Source organism: Mustela lutreola, chromosome 7, assembly GCF_030435805.1.
Source record: "Mustela lutreola isolate mMusLut2 chromosome 7, mMusLut2.pri, whole genome shotgun sequence".
NCBI lineage: Eukaryota > Metazoa > Chordata > Mammalia > Carnivora > Mustelidae > Mustela > Mustela lutreola.
The window spans coordinates 105,610,675-105,630,372 of record NC_081296.1 but is presented as its reverse complement, the minus strand read 5'-3'; the positions used below and the strand labels follow the sequence as shown (position 1 = coordinate 105,630,372).

General features: G+C 42.0%; 1 protein-coding gene and 1 long non-coding RNA gene across 8 annotated transcripts in view; one reads left to right on the top strand and one right to left on the bottom strand.

The window, feature by feature from the left end:
- TRIM9 (tripartite motif containing 9) overlaps positions 1-19,698 on the top strand; it is a 109,779-nt gene that overhangs the window by 48,610 nt on the left and 41,471 nt on the right. For all 7 annotated transcript variants that reach the window (XM_059182078.1, XM_059182075.1, XM_059182077.1 and 4 more), the window contains exons 2-3: positions 13,392-13,487; positions 15,723-15,845. In XM_059182078.1, coding sequence (XP_059038061.1) covers positions 13,392-13,487; positions 15,723-15,845 — 219 coding nt within the window. The remainder of the gene's footprint in view (positions 1-13,391; positions 13,488-15,722; positions 15,846-19,698) is intronic.
- LOC131836554 (uncharacterized) overlaps positions 13,415-19,698 on the bottom strand; it is a 29,595-nt gene continuing 23,311 nt past the window's right edge. Inside the window, exon 4 of the long non-coding RNA XR_009355667.1 lies at positions 13,415-13,500. This is a non-coding gene — a long non-coding RNA (uncharacterized LOC131836554). The remainder of the gene's footprint in view (positions 13,501-19,698) is intronic.

Below are 19,698 nucleotides of genomic sequence, written 5' to 3'. Positions count from 1 at the left end.
CTTAAGTGCAAAAAAGCCACCTCTGTCTTTTATGATCCATTCCTTTTTTTTTTTTTTTTTTAGATAGGGAAAGGGACAAAGGGAGACAATGGAGAACCTTATGTAGGCTCCAAACCCAGCATGGACCTCTATCCAGAGCCTGATCTCACAACCTTGAGGTCATGACATGAGCAAAAATCAAGAGTCGGACACTTAACCAACTGAGTCACCCAGGCACCCCTGATCCATTTCTTCTATGTGCTATCTAAGAACAGTATTTCTAGAGAGATCAGTGTTATAGTATTTGAGTTGCCTAGCTAGCCCCAAAAAATCATATTAAAAAAGAAATATATTTTCATAAACTGATTCTCCTCATTATATATAGAAAATTTGTAAATGCAGTTTTAATTTCCTGTTTGATCTAGGAATTGTTTAAAATAGTATTTCTTAATTTGCAAGAGATTAGTAAACATTAAGCGAAGCATTTGGGGAAATGTTGAGAGTTAGGACGATCAAAGTTACTAGTTAATTTTGACTTAGCAATAGAAAAATGAAGGTTTACCTAAGATGAAAGATATGATGTTAACAGCTTGCAAAATAGAAAAACTTAGCAAAATATCCAGATTAATTGGTGAACAGTTTAAGATATTAAAAGAAATGTGATAATGCCACAAAAATTTTTAAAGGAAAATGGATTATAATAGAAATATATACAATAAAGACGGAATAAAGCCAACTATATCAATTAACACATTGTTAATTGATATAAATAGCCCAAATTTCCCTATGATAAGGTAAAAAATCATCAGATTGAGTTAAAACAAATGTAGTTTAAAAAAAAAAGATGAGCAGGGGCGGGGTGCCTGGGTGGCTCAGTTGGTTAACCATCTCACTATCTTGGTTTTGGCTCAGGTCACAATCTCATGGGTCATGAGATCAAGTCCTGCATTGGGCTCCATGCTGTAGGAAATCTGCTTGAAGATTCTCTCCCTCTGCCCTTCTCCCCACTATTTGTCTCCCTCAAACTTTCTGTCTCAAATAAATAAGTCTAAGTAAAAAAAAAAAAAAAAAAGGATAGGCAAATTTATTTGAGAAGGAGAATGAGGAGAGGATGTACATAATAGTATCAGAAAAAATGAAGTTCAAGGCCAAAAGAATTAAGTGAAACATCTAAGGAGATGATCTATTGTTAAAAGGTATAATGAATGCACAAGAAGAACAAACAGCAAAACCATAGATTACATAAGACAAAAATTCGTAGAAGTAAAGAACATGATCAAAGTATTATCTTTGTGGGAAATTTATGAGACTGATGCACTACCTACTGCGCTAATGAGGCACCTTCTTTGTGGGAAATTTAATCACCTTTTAATTTTAGAATATTATAGGCCAAAGAGACAAATAATAAGAAAAAATGTAGGGTGTCTGAACAACCCCGTTAACAAGTTTAATTATGTTTACACGTGTGTTATAAAAATTTATATTATGCATATTATCTTTATATTATATAAATGTATATATATTCTCTCCTAGAACATATTCTTCTCTTATGCCCACTGAATGTTTACCAGACACATTATTGTGTGTCCACAAAATAATAACTATAAGTTCTAAAGAGTAGAGATTTTGTGAACCAGACGTGCTGACCAAATTCTACTAAAACTGTTAAGCCATAACTTTTCACTTCTCTGGCAGGCCACCTAAATTTTCCATGTTGTTTTTCAGTTTTTGGTCCCTAAGGCTTTCTTGATAAGCAAACAAGTGTCCTTAGGCTGGCCTTGTTCACAGATAGTCATCAACAATGAGAAGAAACTAATTTCCTTGACAAACACTTAAGTAGTCCAAGTAGCACTCTGCCGGCTAGGACTTCTAAGTGCTTTATAAATAATACCAGTGGGAATTTCCACCTTAACTAGGAAAATATCAATAATAAGCTTTTGAAAAAAGTCTCCCTCTCCTCACCTTGGTAATGTAAAAATGCAAATTTTAGAAATGAGATTCCATTCTTTGCCTCTCTGATCTTAAAAAATAATACAAATGATAATATTTGCAGGTATTACTTATATCACCTTTATCAGGAATATAAATTAAATGACCACTCAGGGACATTTTGATAAGATGATAACATTTAATGTGAGTAAATAGGAAATTTCATTTCTGAAAATGAGAATAATCAAGAATGTGTTTAAGATTTACTCCATGAAATTCATGTCAGTTCTTTGCAAAAAATGGAAGCAAATTGAATATCCTAAAATAGGAGATTAGTTAAATAAATGATGCTGCATCAACATAGTGGGTTACCCTTCCGCTTAGTGGTTACCAGAATAGATTCTGGTCACACACTTTTGTGAATTTGGATTCTGCTCTGCCTGACAGTTTTAAGACTTTGGACCATATAACCTCTCTTGCTTAATTCTACCACTTTTAAAAATTTTGAATATTAATAGTACCCACCTTGCTGGGTTGTTGTGTGAAAAAAATGAGTTACTATGTATAAAACATTACAGGCAGTGCTTGCCACAGAGTAAATGTTATCAAATATTATATAGCTATTACACAAAAGGAGGAAGTAGCGTATTTTTAGTCAAATGGGAAAATATTTATAGCATATTAAGTGAAAAGAGATTATTATTTTTTTTCAACTACTAAGTCTTTTATTTTCTGATTTTCCTGAAAGAAGCATGTTCTGTTTTTGAAATATAGGGGGAAAGTTATTTCTTAAAACGTCTTGCTCCCACTAGTTATTTTGTCATTCCAGCTTTAGCACTTAACACTTGAGTCTCTGAAAGAGCACAGGAAAAGCATTTCTGTATGAAAAGTAGTTCGGTGATTTCTTTCACTTCATATATATTTCTTAGAGCATGTTTTTATTATTTAGAGAAAAGTCCTCATTTGAAAAATGAAACTTTCTATCTGGGACACTTAAATATTATAGAGAACTGAATATGTATTGATCTCAAATCTGTTCTGCTTATCTTAAAACTGTGCCTGGGCAGTATCAGACAATATGGAATGCTATACCACCTGGAAGGACATGGCAGACCAAAAGGAAGGACATGGCATGACCTAAAGGAAGCCAATGGGATCTGCAGAGAAGACAGCTTTCTGGGAAAGGATTCAGTCTTCTGACTAGGGCCTTAGAATTATCCACAGAAAAAAGGCAGCACACACACAAAGGAGATGTATCCTGTAGTCCATCTCTGGGATGTAAAATCCAATATTTACACAAAGGCTTAGCCCAAGGAAAGCATATTTTTGATCCTCAGCTGTAAATGCTTAGTAACTGCCTAACAACACATGTGTAGTGGTTTTAAATATCCATAGAAAGGCATGCTCTCTAACAGAGCCTTGGGCCCAGTGGTGTTGACCTTGCAGCCTATATGCTTGCCACTTTATTAAAGTTTCATGTCTTCCATCACAACAATTGCTGCATGAATTCTTTCATGGCTTCCAGCACCCTGCAAAAGCCATAGAGACACGGCAAATTGATTTTCCCCCAAGAAACTATGAACATTGGGTGAGGCAACAGTTTTTCTTTTTTCTTTTCTTTTTCCCTTACTCTCTCTCTCTCTCTCTCTCTCTTTTTTTTCCCCTGTGCCTTGAGGCAAAAAGTGACTTCTATCTCCATGAAAAAAAACTCCATGTTGATTTGCATCTCCAGCTTGAGAGTATCCTATCTATGGTAGGAACTACTTTAAGTTTAGTAGATAAAGGCCATGCAGAGTATATCTAGAATTCAAACTCTAGCCAGAATCGGCTGGGTCTGGTGAGGAAGCAGGTACTTCTCATTTGCCCTGAGAGGTGGAGAAGCTTCATTTCTGTTGTTAGTTGTTGGAATAGTCTAGTCTGCTTCCTCTTCATTAGAGAGTCCATAAGAGAGAACTTTCAAATGGACATTATAAAGCTCAGAATGGTGGTGGCTTCTGAGGAATGATGGTTCCTTGAAGGAAGGGATTGTGTTTACTTTCTTTATCATTATTTTCCTAGTGTGAATCACTGTGCCTGGTCCATGATAAAACTATGAATATTGATTAAATTAAATCATGAAAGAAAATATTATAATTGCTTCGTCATATAATTATATTTATTATATATAATTAATTAATTATATAATTATATATAAATAAAATATATAAATATACATTTTATTTAAAATATATATAATTCAAATAAATAAATAAAATATATATAAATAATTGTATAATTATATATAGTTAATTATATAATTAATTATATTAATTATAATTGTATTAGTCAATTTTGCTAGAGTAACAAACAGTCCCTAAAATCTTGGTGACAAAGATGTATTTCTTTTTCTTTTTTAAGATTTTATTTATTTATTTGACAGACAGAGATCACAAGTAGGCAGAGAGGCAGGTAGAGAAAGGGGGAAGGCCAGGCTCCCTGCTAAGCAGAGAGCCCAATGCAGGGCTGGATCCCAGGACCTTGAGATCACTACCTGTGCCGAAAGCAGAGGCTTAACCTACTGAGCCACCCAGATGCCCGCAAAGATGTATTTCTTGCTCATGTTCTATCACAGGAGGTAGTCTGAAGTTCCATTCCACCTGTGTTCTTTCTGAAAGTCCATAGCCACTATGTGGGATATGCCCAGTGGTATGCAAGTATGCTGATCAGCTCATACCCACTCACTGTGAAGAGCTGATAGTATACGTCTTTTCTAACTCCACATTAAGTGATGTATGTTGGTAGCCTAAAACCAACCTTGGAAATTGGCAAACACTACAAATTAGAATGGGGCTTTTCGAGAGCCAATTTATCAGCACACCGCTGGATTCATGTGATAAAGAAGAAAAGCCAATGAGCTGGCAGAAAATCACAGTGTTGTTTTGGGCTAAAGCAAAGCACATGGCCAAGAATGACAATGGGGTAGGGACTGATGCTCCACCTGCAGGAGGCACCACAAGTCTTATGGCAAAAATGGGGAGGGAGCAAATAGTTGTGAACAATACTATAACCTAGTGCAGTATCTGTGTAATCATCAGTGGTCAAACCCCAAATTGGGACCTGTGGTATGACAAAATATTTTAGTGATTTATGTATTTTTTAACCTAATTCTTATTATAAATGCTTGCAATATTTACTAAATGCTTACAATATGCCAGATGTTGCATAGATGAACTTTATATATATGATTTCAAATAATCCTCACTACAGTCCTCTGACGCAGGTACTATTGTTATCTCCATGCTGCAGACCCAGGAAGTTTAGAGTTTTAGACTGGGGCTCCTGGACACAGACTCAGAGAGTTGTGAAGGTATGTTAGCTGCTGAGTTATCTTAGTAGAAGAAGTGAGAAGGCCAGGAATGAGCAGACCTGACTGGCCCCAGCCCCGTCTGCTGGGAGTTCTGGAGCTAGGATAGCCCTTCGGGTTATTCTCAAGTCCTGACAAGGAAGCCCTAGCCAGTCACTTATGGGACACCCTGTCCCCATAGACAAAAAGACTCCTAGTGTAATCAATTTATCAACAGTGGTATTCCCAGCAGCTAGAAGGACGCAACAGCCTTTTTTTTTAAGATTTTATTTACTTATTTGACAGAGAGAGATTACAAGTAGGCAGAGAAGGAGGCAGAGGGAGAGGGGGAAGCAGACTCCCCGCCGAGCAGAGAGCTTGACACCGGGCCTTGATCCCAGGACCCTGAGACCATGATCCGAACTGAAGGCAGAGGCTCAACCCACTGAGTCACCCAGGCACCCCAACACAACAGCCTTTAAAAGAGAACTTGGACAGAGCACCACAGTATTCCCTACATTAGGTAATATGCCCATGCATGGTTCCACAGCAAGTGAAAGGCTGGATTTAAACCCAAGTCTGTCTAACTGGAAAGCCTGTCTTCTTAATCCCAATGCCAGGTTACTGCCCATTGCCCTCTCTATCTCAGTCAGTTGCTACTACCTGGTGAAAAAAATAGCATTGCTGGAGCGCCTGGGTGGCTCAGTGGGTTACGCCGCTGCCTTCGGCTCTGGTCATGATCTCAGGGTCCTGGGATCGAGTCCCGCATCGGGCTCTCTGCTTGGCAGGGAGCCTGCTTCCTCCTCCCTCTCTGCCTGCCTCTCTGCTTACTTGTGATCTCTGTCTGTCAAATAAATACATAAAATCTTTAAAAAAAAAAAATAGCATTGCTGGCCCATGTTTATGGTTTCAAGAATGACTGAAACAGTATTGGATTTGAATTGTTATTAAAAAGAAGGTCAGTGGCGTTACACATTAGCTTTTAGTGTGGATGTTTGTGTACTTGTCTGTGCAGATCTAGCCCTGTGGAATGGGAAAGGAAATTATATGGAACAGTGTGTTAGGGACAAAATGTCTTCTTCCTTTTTCTTCTGCACAGCTTATAGCTCACATTCACAGTCAAAATGGTAAGATTGGTTTAGTATATGAGAGATGTGCCTGTTCAGGCAGGGGAATTTGGATGTGCTTCCTTCCCTACCCTTAAAGTTAACCTGGGCCGGCTGAAGGGTCAGCTCATTGCCCAAGATTACCACAGTTTTCCCTAGGCCAGAGCCAGGGTAGCCACTATCAAAGATAAACAGAGTAGACACCAGTTACAGTGGTAAGGACAGATTTCAATCAGTAATACACTATTGCAATAGGGAAAGGAGTCCAGGGTAACTGAACTCAACTTCAATTTGTACAGAAGTGATTGGGTGTTTTGGAGGGGTTTTTTGTTTTGGGGGTTTTGGGGGTACAAAATGGTAGTTTATTAAAGCACGTGGACTAAACCGGGGCGGGGTGGGGGGTAGGGCAGAAAGAGCTGCTGCACCGGGGTTGTGATGGGTAGCTGATTATATACTATGGGGTTGGGGGAGGTAGAGAAAAAGGGAGATTTCAAAGGCCTTGGCAATCAAGTTAAGGTTGTTTTTCCCCTCTAGCAAGTCATTAACATTAAGATAGTTGGGAGATTCCTGGAAGGTCACACACAGTCCCACCCAGAAGTGGGGGTTGGGAGGAGGCTGGGGACGGTCAGCTTGTGCTTTGTCTTCTGCTTGCCTTTGTGACTGGGCTTTTTAAAGGAAGATTGGAAGAATGGGGAGGGGATGAGCTGAGGCTCAGGAGAGTCAGGGAAGTGAGAAATTACAGAAAGTGAAAAGGGGTTGGCCCATGTGGAATGCATCTGGGTTTGCTAACTGATGTTTATGGAGTTTGGACTCTTAACCTCCTACAGAGACTAGGAGACAAGGGCTCTATCTTCACGTGTTGGCTGAAATAACCAGTAAATTCTTTTGGCAGCCTTGAATTTCCTCAGACTGACACTTCAAGGGGGCTAGGGTCATCCCAGGGATGTGGCCATGACCCATTAGAAACTATGTTAGAATTTTGTTCAAGCCTTTGTGGGCCAAAGTTGAGAAGAGGGCTCAGAGGAACCTGAGTGCGTTTGGCCACAGAGAGGATCTTGGTCAGAACCAATTAGCAGTAAGCAGCAACTGAGTGGGCCCAAATCAGCTGCCCATAAGACCCCTCTGATACCTGCCTTATCCAAAGCCAAGAGCTTCCTGGTGCTCCACTGATGTCTCATACACACATGTACTCTGGCACACATTCTTATACACTCACGTTCTCTGTGCTCATGCTTGCTCACACATATACATTCACTTACACACACACACATGCCAAGATTACTGTTCACAGATCACAACCTGTTTACTACCCCTGCTCTGCTGCTGGCCCTCATCTCCAGGCAGGCCAGCCTGTGGGGCTTCCTGCCCATCTAACTAGTGAGCTGGGGCTGGGCTAGATCCAGGGTCTTATACCATCAGAGAAACCAGAGGAGAGATCCCTTTGTGGAAGAAAGGAAAGGTGCAAGGAAAGGTATAGACCAGAAACAGAAGTTTAGCCAGAAAGAGAATCAGTCCCCCTGGGAGTTCAGCTCAAAGGTTCTCCAAGTTCTAGTTATTCAGTGACTTCTCATTCCTTTACCTGATTCCATCCTCAGCCCAGTCCCTCCCAAGGTCTCAGGTCAGTGCATGATAAAGCCAATGGTGGACCTCAGTCCAAACCTTTTGGCCCTCTCCCATGAGACCCATGGATCTCATTGACAAGGTCCTTTTCAAATTCACCAAAAAACTTTATGCAGGAAAAATCTAGGTTTGACTAGCTATGCTATGGATTACATATTATCTGCCTGTTGAGCATAATCAGATTTCCTCATAATCAATCATAACCCCCACCACCTCACCTTCCTTGGTTTTGCATGCTCTCACCATGGGTGGTTTTTATTTCTTCCTGCATGAGTGAGAGACTTCTCTTCTTTGGACCGTGGAAGCAAAGAGCACAACTTTGGAGTTAGATGAGGGTTTGTGTTCCTGCTCTTTTATATGTGAGTTGTAAAACCTAAACTCGAGTATCCTCTCTGAACCTCTGCAAAATGGCAGGGTGGTGATTGGGATTAAATGGAGTCCCATTAAAAGCACCCAGTAGTCCCTTGCTAATAAGAAATGACCAATATCTCTTAACTGTTAGAATTTCTTGCCTTTACTTTTTAATTATAGAATGACAGTAATGTAGTAAGACTTAGAAGCCAGCACTCCTTCCAGAAAAAAATTGTTCTTATTCTAAGGTCTTCCTTCAAAATTACATCACATCAATTGTCACTTTGCTCCTGTATTTTGTGTTGACCCTGGTACTTGGGAAGGAGGGGGCCTGGGCATGGTCCCCAAGTGGAGTGTGCTGTGACAGAGTCACAGGGGCCATTAAGCCAGTGTTGCTTCATCTATTTTGTACTAATTCTTTAGGGTTGACCCTTTTGGACCTGTCCCATAGCTGTAACTTAAGATCATAGACAGCCAGGAAGCTCTCCTTCCTTTGTCCCAATTGCCTCCATCCAATATTCATAGTAAGGGAGAAAATGACACACAGATCATGTTCACGGCAGAGCGAGGAGAGGAGACACCATCTTCATTGTGGGCATCCTCTGCAGCTAGGCAGATGCTGAGCCAAGGGAGGAGCTAGTTGAGAGGGACTGAATCCCATACCCATCTACTGAACCTACGTCATAATGGGTTGCAAACTGCCCTCCCACGGCTTCCAGGTTGAGCTCCTGATCCCTTATAACCTCAATCCTTTGGAAGGTGAGGGGAATCTGGGTGGAAATTGGAGGGAAAAAGTAGCACATGGAGGAAGGAGGAGGGGGAGTGTTTTGTTTCCCTCCTTACAGCTCTGAGCAACTTGCTGCCTTTCTGAGCCATCTTGGTGATTCAGAGCATGCTCTGAGCTCTGGCATCTTAGGCTACATTAATTCCCCACTCTCATTCACTTTCTGGTCATGACACCTTTTCAGAAAATTGGAAAACAACTATTCAGGAAATCAGAACGTCATTGCTTAGGCATTATAAACCGCTTCTGATGGCTACTGGTACAGCCGAAGGTGCTGTAAAGAAAACATGCACTAAGTATTTGCATCTTTGGTGATCTGCTATACATTCAAAGGGCTGCTCCGTGGTCCTGAATGCAGACAGAACATTTCTGTTAGCTCACAGCAGAAATTTAAATGCTCCTGGGAAACAAAATCAATCAATAATAATGTTCTTCTGTGTCAGATGTAGCTTATAAATGTGATCAAAAGACTATCCTATAAAAGCACATAAATCCTTATAATAAGGGCATTTTCTAGTAATAAATGGTTTCCAAGATTTTTCATTGTCTCCTGCTCAGTTTCCACAAGCTGGCAAAGCTTAAGAGAAAGGTTTTTAGATCTTTATCTTATAATACAGTTGTTTATCAAATACCAGAACCATTAGCCAGGTAGAAGGTATTCTTGGGATTGAAAATAGACACAAAGGGAGGTAATCTGCAAATGAATTGATATTTTCAGTTTGCTTACAGCTTTCCCACATGAAAACCTGGAATGGGGGGTGTCTGGGTGGCTCAGTGGTTTGGGCTGCTGCCTTGGGCTCAGGTCATGATCTCAGGGTCCTGGGATTGAGCCCCGAATCGGGCTCCCTGCTCCGCAGGAAGCCTGCTTCCCCCTCTCTCTCTCTCTCTCTCTGCCTGCCTCTCTGCCTACTTGTGATCTCTGTCTGTCAAATAAATAAATAAAATCTTTAAAAAAAAAAAAAGAAAACCTGGAATGGATGAGGCCAGTACTCTTTGTATCCTACGAAATAGTTTCTTTTCTAAGGAGCTAGTGGTATCTTGTCGAAAATTCTTTATGGGTGTCAGGTCTAACTAACTTACATTATATATTAAGTACCAGGTGGGAACACAAGAAATCAGGTAGCTTCAGTTCTCTATAGCTGAATGAACTTGACTTCTATATTCCAACATCCAAGTGTGGTTACTAAGGCAGATGTTATAATAAAAGGGGGATGAAAACTGTAGTAGCCAGCAAACTTTTGCTCATTCTTTTTTTTTTTTTTTTTTAAAGATTTTATTTATTTATTTGACAGAGAGAAATCACAAGTAGGCAGAGAGGCAGGCAGAGAGAGAGAGGAGGAAGCAGGCTCCCCGCTGAGCAGAGAGCCTGATGCGGGACTCGATCCCAGGACCCTGAGATCATGACCTGAGCCGAAGGCAGCGGCTTAACCCACTGAGCCACCCAGGCGCCCAACTTTTGCTCATTCTGAAAAAGAAAGATGTGAATTCTAAGGTAACAATGAAAAATGTCTCCTTTAGAATATGTCTGTCATTGTATTGTCTGCTTCTCTAAATGAGATCCTCCTACCCTTTTTCGTTCCCTGGGCTCTTAGAAAAAGTTCTTAAGGAGAAAACTTTTATTCCAAATAATAGGTGCAGCTGGGACCTGGTAATAAATAATTGAGTAGCCCTTCCAGCATCGTAGGCTCACTTTGTGCTTTTTCTTTCGTAGCTGTGTTGGTTTAGCCTCCCTGAGTCTGAGTACATAGATCAGAGTAAAAGTGATGAAGTATATTCTCCCAACAGATCCTCTTCTAGGAATCTGCTCTGCAAATCTCCCCAGGCAGTCTGCAGGTGTTTGTGAGCAGGAAGGAAGAAGGTGAAAAGAGTTAATAATAACTAGGGCATCTGGGTGGCTCAGGTCATGATCTTGGAGTCTCAGGATCAAGTCTAGCATGGGGCTCTCTGTTCAGCGGGGAGTCTGCTTCTCCCTCTTCCTCTGCTCCTCTACCCCCCGCCACCTCATTCATGCACACTCTTTGTATCTCCCTCTCAAATAAATAAATTTTTTTTAATTAGTAATAACTAACATTTATTAAGCATGTACCATACAACAGAGGGGTTCTGGCCTTTAAATTTCATTTCATGCAATGCCCATGACACCCAAGAATAGTAATATTCTTCTTATTTTATGGAGGAGGTAAAACTGTGTATAAAAGTTGGCACTACCAGTAACTGGTAGCATTTATGAATTCAGAGTAGTTCCCTTATCCATTATACATAGCTAGCAGGAGCTTTTTCATTGGTGAATGCACTAAACCCTCACAATGACCCAACTATAAAACATTATTATGCTTCCCATTTTTTACACTGGAGCAACCCAGGCACAGATAACTTTCCCAAGGTCACATTTAGTAAAGGACAAAGGCAGAATTTGAATGTTTCCAAGGCCTGTGTTCTTTCTACTACCCCACATTGCTTCTATCAAGCATTTGGTGTGCATATTTTTAAAGAGATCCAGTGCCCAACTTTATATTTAATAAGGCAAATATAAGAAGAAAAACATTCACTTAGCTTTATACACTCTAGCTCCATGTGGTTGCAAATGGCAAGATTTTGTTCTTTTCTATAGCTGAATAATATTCCATTGTACACACACACACTCACACCCCGCATCTTCTTTATCCTTTCATCTATTAATGGACAGTTGGGCTGCTTCCATACCTTGGCTATTGTATATAATGCTACAATTAACACAGGTGTTTGTGTATCTTTTCAAATTAGAGTTTTTTATTCTTTGGGTGAATACCCAGTAGTGGAATTACTGGATCATATAGTAAGGTGAAGGGGATTAAAAGTACCCTTAACTTCATAAGCACTGAATAATGTATAGAATTTTTGAATCGCTCTCTTGTACACCTGAAACAAATAAAGCACTGTATGTTAACTATACTGGATTTACATTTTTTTAAAAAGAGGCAGAGAAACATTCATTAGACCAAGAGATATAATCTTAAGATTCTGCCCTTTTACTTGAAAGAGGAGAGTGGTTGTGGTATTGTCTTGGCAAGGAGGGGAGTAGGCTTTAGTTTTCAAAGAAGGTGTTGTGAGAAAGGAGTTTGTCTTTGTAATTTCCTGGAGAGATGGGCAGTTATGCCCAGGCTTGTGGGAGAAGAACTTTTGCATCAAGTACAATGGTAGTGGCTGCAAGTAATGGAAACCCCCGTATGGGAACTTAACTAAGTCAATTAACTAATTAATTGATTAATTGGTGATTAGTTAATTAACTAATTGAATTAACTACTTAATTTAAGTTAATATTCCCCATAGACAAGAAGCCTAGTGGTAGGAGACTTCAAGTCTTGTTTGGCTGCTCAAAGCTGCCCCTGGAACCCAGGCTGTTTCTTCTTCTACCCTTCCTCGCTTACTATGCTGGTCTTCTCAAGGAGAATCATAAGACTTCTGCCATAAAGTTGGGAACACAAGGGCAGAGGCTGCACCAGCCACACTGGTCTCAAGTGAACAGAAAACCAAGAGCTTCCTCAGACTACTCTCCACCCCCAGCCAAGCTCCACTCCAGTCTCATCAATTAGCAATGTGTCTCTTTGCCACCCCAACAGGCAGGGAGGCTGGAGAAAAAGCAAGGTCTTACCTGCACCCTTGGCCCCCCAGCAGAATTGCATCCCATGTGGACAGGACAGTGTGCGAAATTGGGAAGAGAGCCTGCCTTGATTTGGGAGTGGAGAGGAGTTGCGGCAACAGGGCTGTAATTGGAAGCCAAAAGGTGACCTTGGAGAGGAGGAATGTGATTGTGGCTTTTGTATCTGTCATTACACTGAAGTGGCCCCAGAGCATCACACCAGTGCTCTAACCCTTCCTTCCCTCCTCCTGTTCTTGACTCTCTATTCTTCCGGCCCCAGGCCCAAACCAAGAACACTTAAACCTAAATCATTTTGACAATTACAAAATCATCTAACTCACAGTTTTCTCTTAATTTCAAAATAAATAAATTATTGCTGAATTAACCAACAAATTAATGAGATGAGGGAATTCCAAGCAGATACAGCTGGTGAGGGCCTCTGCAATGGCCAGGAGTTGACCCTGCTTCAGAGGAGAAAGTTCTCAGGGGCCTGTGGAAAGGGTCTGGATGCTGTTAATACCAGAATCCTCATGTACAAATGTTGGCTAACTGTCCCAGGCTCTGACGAAAAGAATCTGAGGAGGCTGAGGACCCTTGGGTCTTGGATTGAAATGACTCTGTACAACCTCGTTGCTACTTCCTGTGATTACAGCTCCATGGTTTCCTTCTTTATCTTTGCAGAGCCAGCTCTCCCAGGCGCTGAACGGGCTGTCAGACAGGGCCAAAGAAGCCAAGGAGTTTCTGGTGCAGCTCCGCAACATGGTCCAGCAGATCCAGGTATCGGCAGCACCTGAGACAGAAAGCAAACCCCATGGGTTCAGATATTGCTTCATCATGGGGAAGTTTGTTTGTTTCTTCTACTTATCTGTGTTGTGGGGGGAATTCCAATTATTTTTCTGCTCTGTCTCTTCGAAAACAAGCAAATGTACAGACCAATTTCAAATGTACTCCCTTCTTAAGGTGGTTATATTTTGCCAACAAGCCAGCTACAACAACCTGGTTTTCCAAATAGTTCCTGTCCTTGGCACTGAGGTCCTAATTCTCTACTACTCTGGATTTAGAAAGAGGCCTTTGTGTGAAGTTGGAGTCATAATTGTTTAGTTTTTTAAACTCTCCAGGCTCCCAAAACATCTTGCCATAAGTGTATCTTATCCGATGGTTTCCCTTTCCTTTCTTCCCTTCCCTCCTTCTCTCTGTCCTTCCTTCCTGCTTGTAGTAATGCTTCTTCTCCACTTAGATGCTTAAATATTTTCCAAACAAGATCCCCCATGGTAGCTATAATTTCAGATTGCTCTACTTGGACATGACCCACAGATCAGCTGGCATTTGAGAGTTTGTGAATTCTCCACTATTGCCAAAGGAAAGAAGCCATAAACTACATGAGATGCTTAAATAATGACCTTCTGCTCTGTTTACTGTTCTTATGTTTTGAGGTTGCCTCACAGAAATAACCTTCGCTCTGGCCTCTAGTAAATTGCTTTCTGAGTTAATATTTAACCCATGTCAAGGTAGAAATATCTTTTTAAATGTAAGCTAGTCTTTCAAAGCATCTCACACTGATTTCCTCACCCTTTTTTGCATGCATTCTCATGTTAAAACTTTGATTGCCTAACAACCTAATACCCATACACTTCCTTCTGTTTTCCAGAGCAACAGAGGTTATCAGTCAGTCCCTCCTTTGCTTTTGCCTCTGCACCCCACCTCTTCATCAGAGCAAAGCTTTCTTTCTGCTCTACATCAGAACCTGCAAGAAGGCTGCACTTATCCTCCCAATGTTATCCTGCATGGGACATGGAGAGCTCTTAAATGATGTTTTCTATAGGACTTCTTTGAGTACTCAAAAGCAATTGTCATGAAAGCTGAAATTTCATATGTAGATGTCATTGCTGTAGCAATTACTAATGCACACCTTAAATGAAAAAGGACTTGCATTTGAGAAGTTATCAGATACCTATCAGTATGTCCTCATATTAAGAGACACAGTTCTTTTTGACTTTGGGAATAAATTAAAATTTGATAGGCTAAGCTGTTCTTTCCTTGCCAGCAAAAGCTTACAGTTGACCCAGTTGGATGCTATTTTTTCAGTGCTATTTGTGTATATGTGAGTATTCATCTTTCATTTGCTATAAATTACAATTGTTTTGCAGATTATGGTTTCGCTCTCAAAATTACATATGTAACTTATTGAAAGGATGATTGTTCATGAATGCTTATGAATTGGGAGAGAACTGCTTGAAAAAAATGTCGACAGCTTGTATAGGTTTAAATAAAAAATAGTTAGATCTGGAATTCAATTTAAACATCATGAAGAAGCCATAATTCATTTAGAACATGGTTTACTTTCTCCAAAAAGCGGTTGGTTCATGGCTTGACTTTTACAGCTGGGTGATGCCTGTTATATATACTCATTGTTCTTGACGCCCTATGTGCACTAACTATTTGCCTTCTTTAATGAAAGGAGCAAGTACTTTTGGCCATGATTATTCTTTAAACTTCTATTGTCATTGGACTATTGTTTAATATTGAAGACCACTGCTGTCCTCTTTCTTCTCTCTCCTCTTGAATTTAATAGTTCTTTAACTCTCATGCCTCCACCATACCCAACACGTTCAGGCAGCCAACCTCTCCAAATGCCACCTTCCACCATCCATAAGTGGACATACGCCAGCTCTCAGAAGGATTTATGTTCAACTCTAACTTTATGTTCAACAAACTAAGCTTTATTTTACACAATATAATGTGAACCGTGAAGAGGATTTCCTTTTGATAAAAATAAATTTATTAAGTACTATTTATACTTTTCAATGTAAAATTCAAGGGAACACTACCACTGTGGAGTGAAATTTATCCAGTTACTTAAAAAAATGCCAAATGTGCATTGTAGACAGAGTTCCTTTCCATCTCCTTCGGCAGGGATTTCCATCACACAAATGGACAGGGGAGCTCTGTTTTTTTCTGGCAGCCCAAGGAGCCCAGGTACTCTGGGACTAAGACATGTGCTCTCTCACACAGGAGAACAGTGTGGAGTTTGAGGCTTGCCTGGTGGCCCAATGTGATGCCCTCATCGACGCCCTCAACAGAAGGAAAGCCCAGCTGCTTGCACGTGTCAACAAGGAGCATGAGCACAAGCTGAAGGTAAGTGCTGTGCTGGGGGGAGGGCAGAAAGCTGAGGAGCCCAAGCTCCCAGGGCCAGGCTGGACAGGCCAGATGAGTAGGCCAGATACCCACAGTCTTGGGTGGCCAGTGGCCCGGAGGGCAGGCAGCCAGCATCCCTTTATTCACCATGAACACCCTTATTTACCTCACTGATGTTTATTGAGTGACTCCCCAAGAATTGCTCTGGGTATAGACATAATTAGGTAAATAAAAATTACTGCCCTCATGAGGCTTATATTCCACCAGAAGGGATAAACATTAAGCAAGAAAGTAAAATATGCAGTATTTAGTAACAGGCACTGAGAAAAATAATAAGGAATAGAGAAAGGGAAAGTGCAACTGGACAGCTGCTTGGATTTTTGTCATCACACTGTGAAATCAATTGATTACAAGTCTACCCCCATTGGCAAAAACATTGGTCCTCTTAGAGACATCTGATACCCCATCCATTGCCCCTTTAGAGCAGGGCAACAAGATGTGAGAGCAGGCTGAAGAAATGGGAAGGACCCAGCAGGAGGGAGCTCAGAAGCAGGCAGTCAGAGAGGTCCACATGCTCTGCCATAAGCCCCAGGGTAGCTACCAGTAGGAGGAGGATAAGGGGTATGCAGTGCTGGTCTGATGAGGGCAGAGGGAGAGGTGAGGTCTGACTATAGCCTCTCTAGTGCAGTTAGGCAGTCAACATCAGAGAGCTTAGATAGTGGGCAGCAGAGAACGTATACAACCTCAGGGGAGCTTGTGAAAGGCCCCATAAGCATCAGGAGATTTGAACAGGCTGTAGTCGCTGAAGAACAGGGAAAGGCCCCATTTCTAAACGAATGGGATTCCAGTAGGAGGACCAAAGAAGAGTTTCAAAATGAAGAAATAAGAGAACACAGCTTATAAGATTTGGGGCTCAAGGTTGGTGGCGGGGAAGCTTCAGGTTGGGCCAGTACCCATCTTGTGGTAACCAGAAACAAGACAATAAACTAGTTGCTAACTAGGGCACGAGTCCTGGGCAAGACCCATGGTAAGACTGGCAATGCTGGGCCCTGAGCGGCAGAATCACCAACCTTCCAACTTTACTCTGTGCTTCAGCCACACACCAGGACCACAAGCTCTGGGGTGGGGGTGGGGGTGGGGGGGCGGTCGCTGCTAGAAGGCAGGGGGCCAAATGGCCAGATACAGAACAACCGCTCCCCAGGGAAGCTTAACAGTTTTCTCCAACAGTTAGAAAACCCCAATCTAGCTTCCTCTTCTATGAGGCTCCCTCTTCCACAGCCCACCTGTTGCAAAATACAGAGCATGTGGCTGGAATAGAAACCTTTCTCCCCTGCCTCAGGTGTCCCTCTGAAAGGACCTGTGGAACTGCACCAGGCAGGAGGCAGAGCTGGGATAACAAGGTCCAAGCCTGGAAGAACTGGGGGCTATGCCACGTGATGAAGCTTATTGGCCTGACACCCTCTGGGGCTCCATCAGGGCCACGGCTCTCTGAACAGTCCTGACAAGGCAGCTGCAGTGCCCTTTTATCAAGGAGAGGCACAGCAGATGCCTTGATAAAGACAATGGCATGGCTTGAAGTTAAATCTGAAGCAGGAGTTGGGAAAGGAAAGTGCACAGGGCTCTAACGTTCCTAGAACATCAGCCTGTTGGTTTGGACAGGAAGCCAAGGCCGGCAATGGTAACACTCCTTCTAGAGACGCCATTACTGTTTCTTAGTGGTGCGTCTAATTTGGAAGATCCTCTTAGGCTCATGTTAGAACAAACTCAAACCTGTTTCCATCACCTGCTCTAACATTTACTAAGCCCTTCATTTCATACCCTTCAGAAACCTAGATCCTTTTTGGTTATGGTGGAGGAGCTCAAATATCACTTGAATCCCATAGAGCTCTCTAAAGGAAAACCCCAGCTGTCTGCAGGAAATGAGCTGGATGGCTGGATTTTCCCTCTAAATAGTAGACCAACCATTTTTGTATGTAGTCACCAAGTGTTAACTTTTCCTCAGTAGAAATCTCTTTTTCAAGTTGTTGCAGGCACTTTCTTGGTATCTTTAAACCATTTGTGATCAATCTCACAGGGCCTATGGTGGCCACTGCAGGTTTTCTACCTGGGAGAGCCAGAAGGGCAGTGATCTGGACCGAAAAGGGAATCACAGATTGAGAAAGCATCATTTATGCATATCAAACAGCAGCAGAGGGGCAGGAGAGCCCCCTGAGCCCCTGCTGCCCCTGTGGGATGGGACTGTATGAAAATCCATTGAGGGTTGTGCCGGGGACACACAGAGAGATCCCTCTGGAACAGCTGCTGCTCATTGCCCAGGCTCCATGTGGGGCAACAGTCTGTCTGTCCAGGTGACCCGCTCCAGCGGGACACATGGATGCACCTGGGGCCGCTGAGCAGAGGCAGCTGCCTGCTCTCATGTCGCCCTGCCCCGCGTGGAGTGCGCTGCCCCAAGTGGAGTGTCCTGCCCCAGATCCCGAAGGGCCGAGGAAACAAGAGGCAGGTGGCTGGTTGTCCCCCACGGCAGCAAAGCTGTTCTGTCTTCTGTCATGAGCAATTTGTTTCTCCGCCGTTTTCAGCAGATTGTATGTCACTGCTAAAAACCGCCAGCAGCGCCGACACCGGGACCATGGACGCCAGCCTCCGAATCTCCCTCTCTCTGCTTTTCTCTTCCTGCCATTCCCCTTTCTTGTCATTTCTGTTGCTACTCAGATCTGTGAGAAAAGACTGGCCTTTTATAGACTGCCCTCGCCAAGCACAGTACTTCTTTCTGTCTTTGTTGGCCGACCCATCACTCACACTTGGGCAGGGATAATCTTATGGTCTTCCGCTCCCCTTTGGCAGAGTTCTCTAGGGGCCTGCTTTTCACTGACAAAGAGGAGAGTTGTGTGTGTACTTTTCTGGCAACTTTCTCTTCTTGAGCAATCCAAAAGGCCTGGGATGCTGGAAAGGGAGTATGTATAAAGAGTCTTTATGATCTCCTCAGGCCCCTCTCTGAAAGCACTCATTGCTGGAGCAGATTGGATGGTTCTGGTTCTGAGACAAGCCAGAGCTGAGAGGTGAAGAGCCCAGCTTCTGTGTCACAGAGAAGGGGGTGGGAGGACACACTTCCTCACTTACTAGGTCTCCAACTGTGAGCAAGTCTCTGGCTCAGTTACTTTCACCTGCGGGTAAAATCAGCCAGGAGCAGTGGTCACCTCACAGAGCATTGCCCAGCACTTCCGGCAGTCCTTGGGAAATGTTGTTAGACCTGAGAGGATGCCTAGAAATGTGCTGGCACCCAGCATATTAAAAAAGTGCTCCTAGGGACTTAAGGTCCATAATACCAGAGTATGTCATGTAGAAATCGTCTATACACAGGTGTGATTGTCTCTGAAACTAGGAAAGTAGCTTGTGTTTTTAACTGATCATCCTATGAAATGGTTCACGAAGTTTGGTGAGCTCTTTTTAAAATAGTAAAAAAACAAACAAACAAACAAACAAAAAAAGGCTTGGAGACATATGTAGGCAGCTGTGACCATATTTTAGGAATATTTGAAATATAAATTTTGTTTAATATTATTCTGTGGTTTGAAAAAAAAAACACTGGGAGACAAATATCTAGTTTTGGGATGTGGTAAACTAATCAAATGTCAGAAAGCTACTGAAGGGGAAAAAATGCTTTCAAGTTTTGAAGAAATACTACTGATTCGTGTTTGGGACAACATGGGCAAAATCCCCATAATAAGCACTGTAAACCCAATCCCCTGGTGTCTTGTTTGAACTGTATGGCTTGTGACCATTCTTCCTGGGCCTTCCTGACCTGAGTAAGGCCTTAAAATATCCTCATAGGGAATTTGTGACAACACTTAAATGT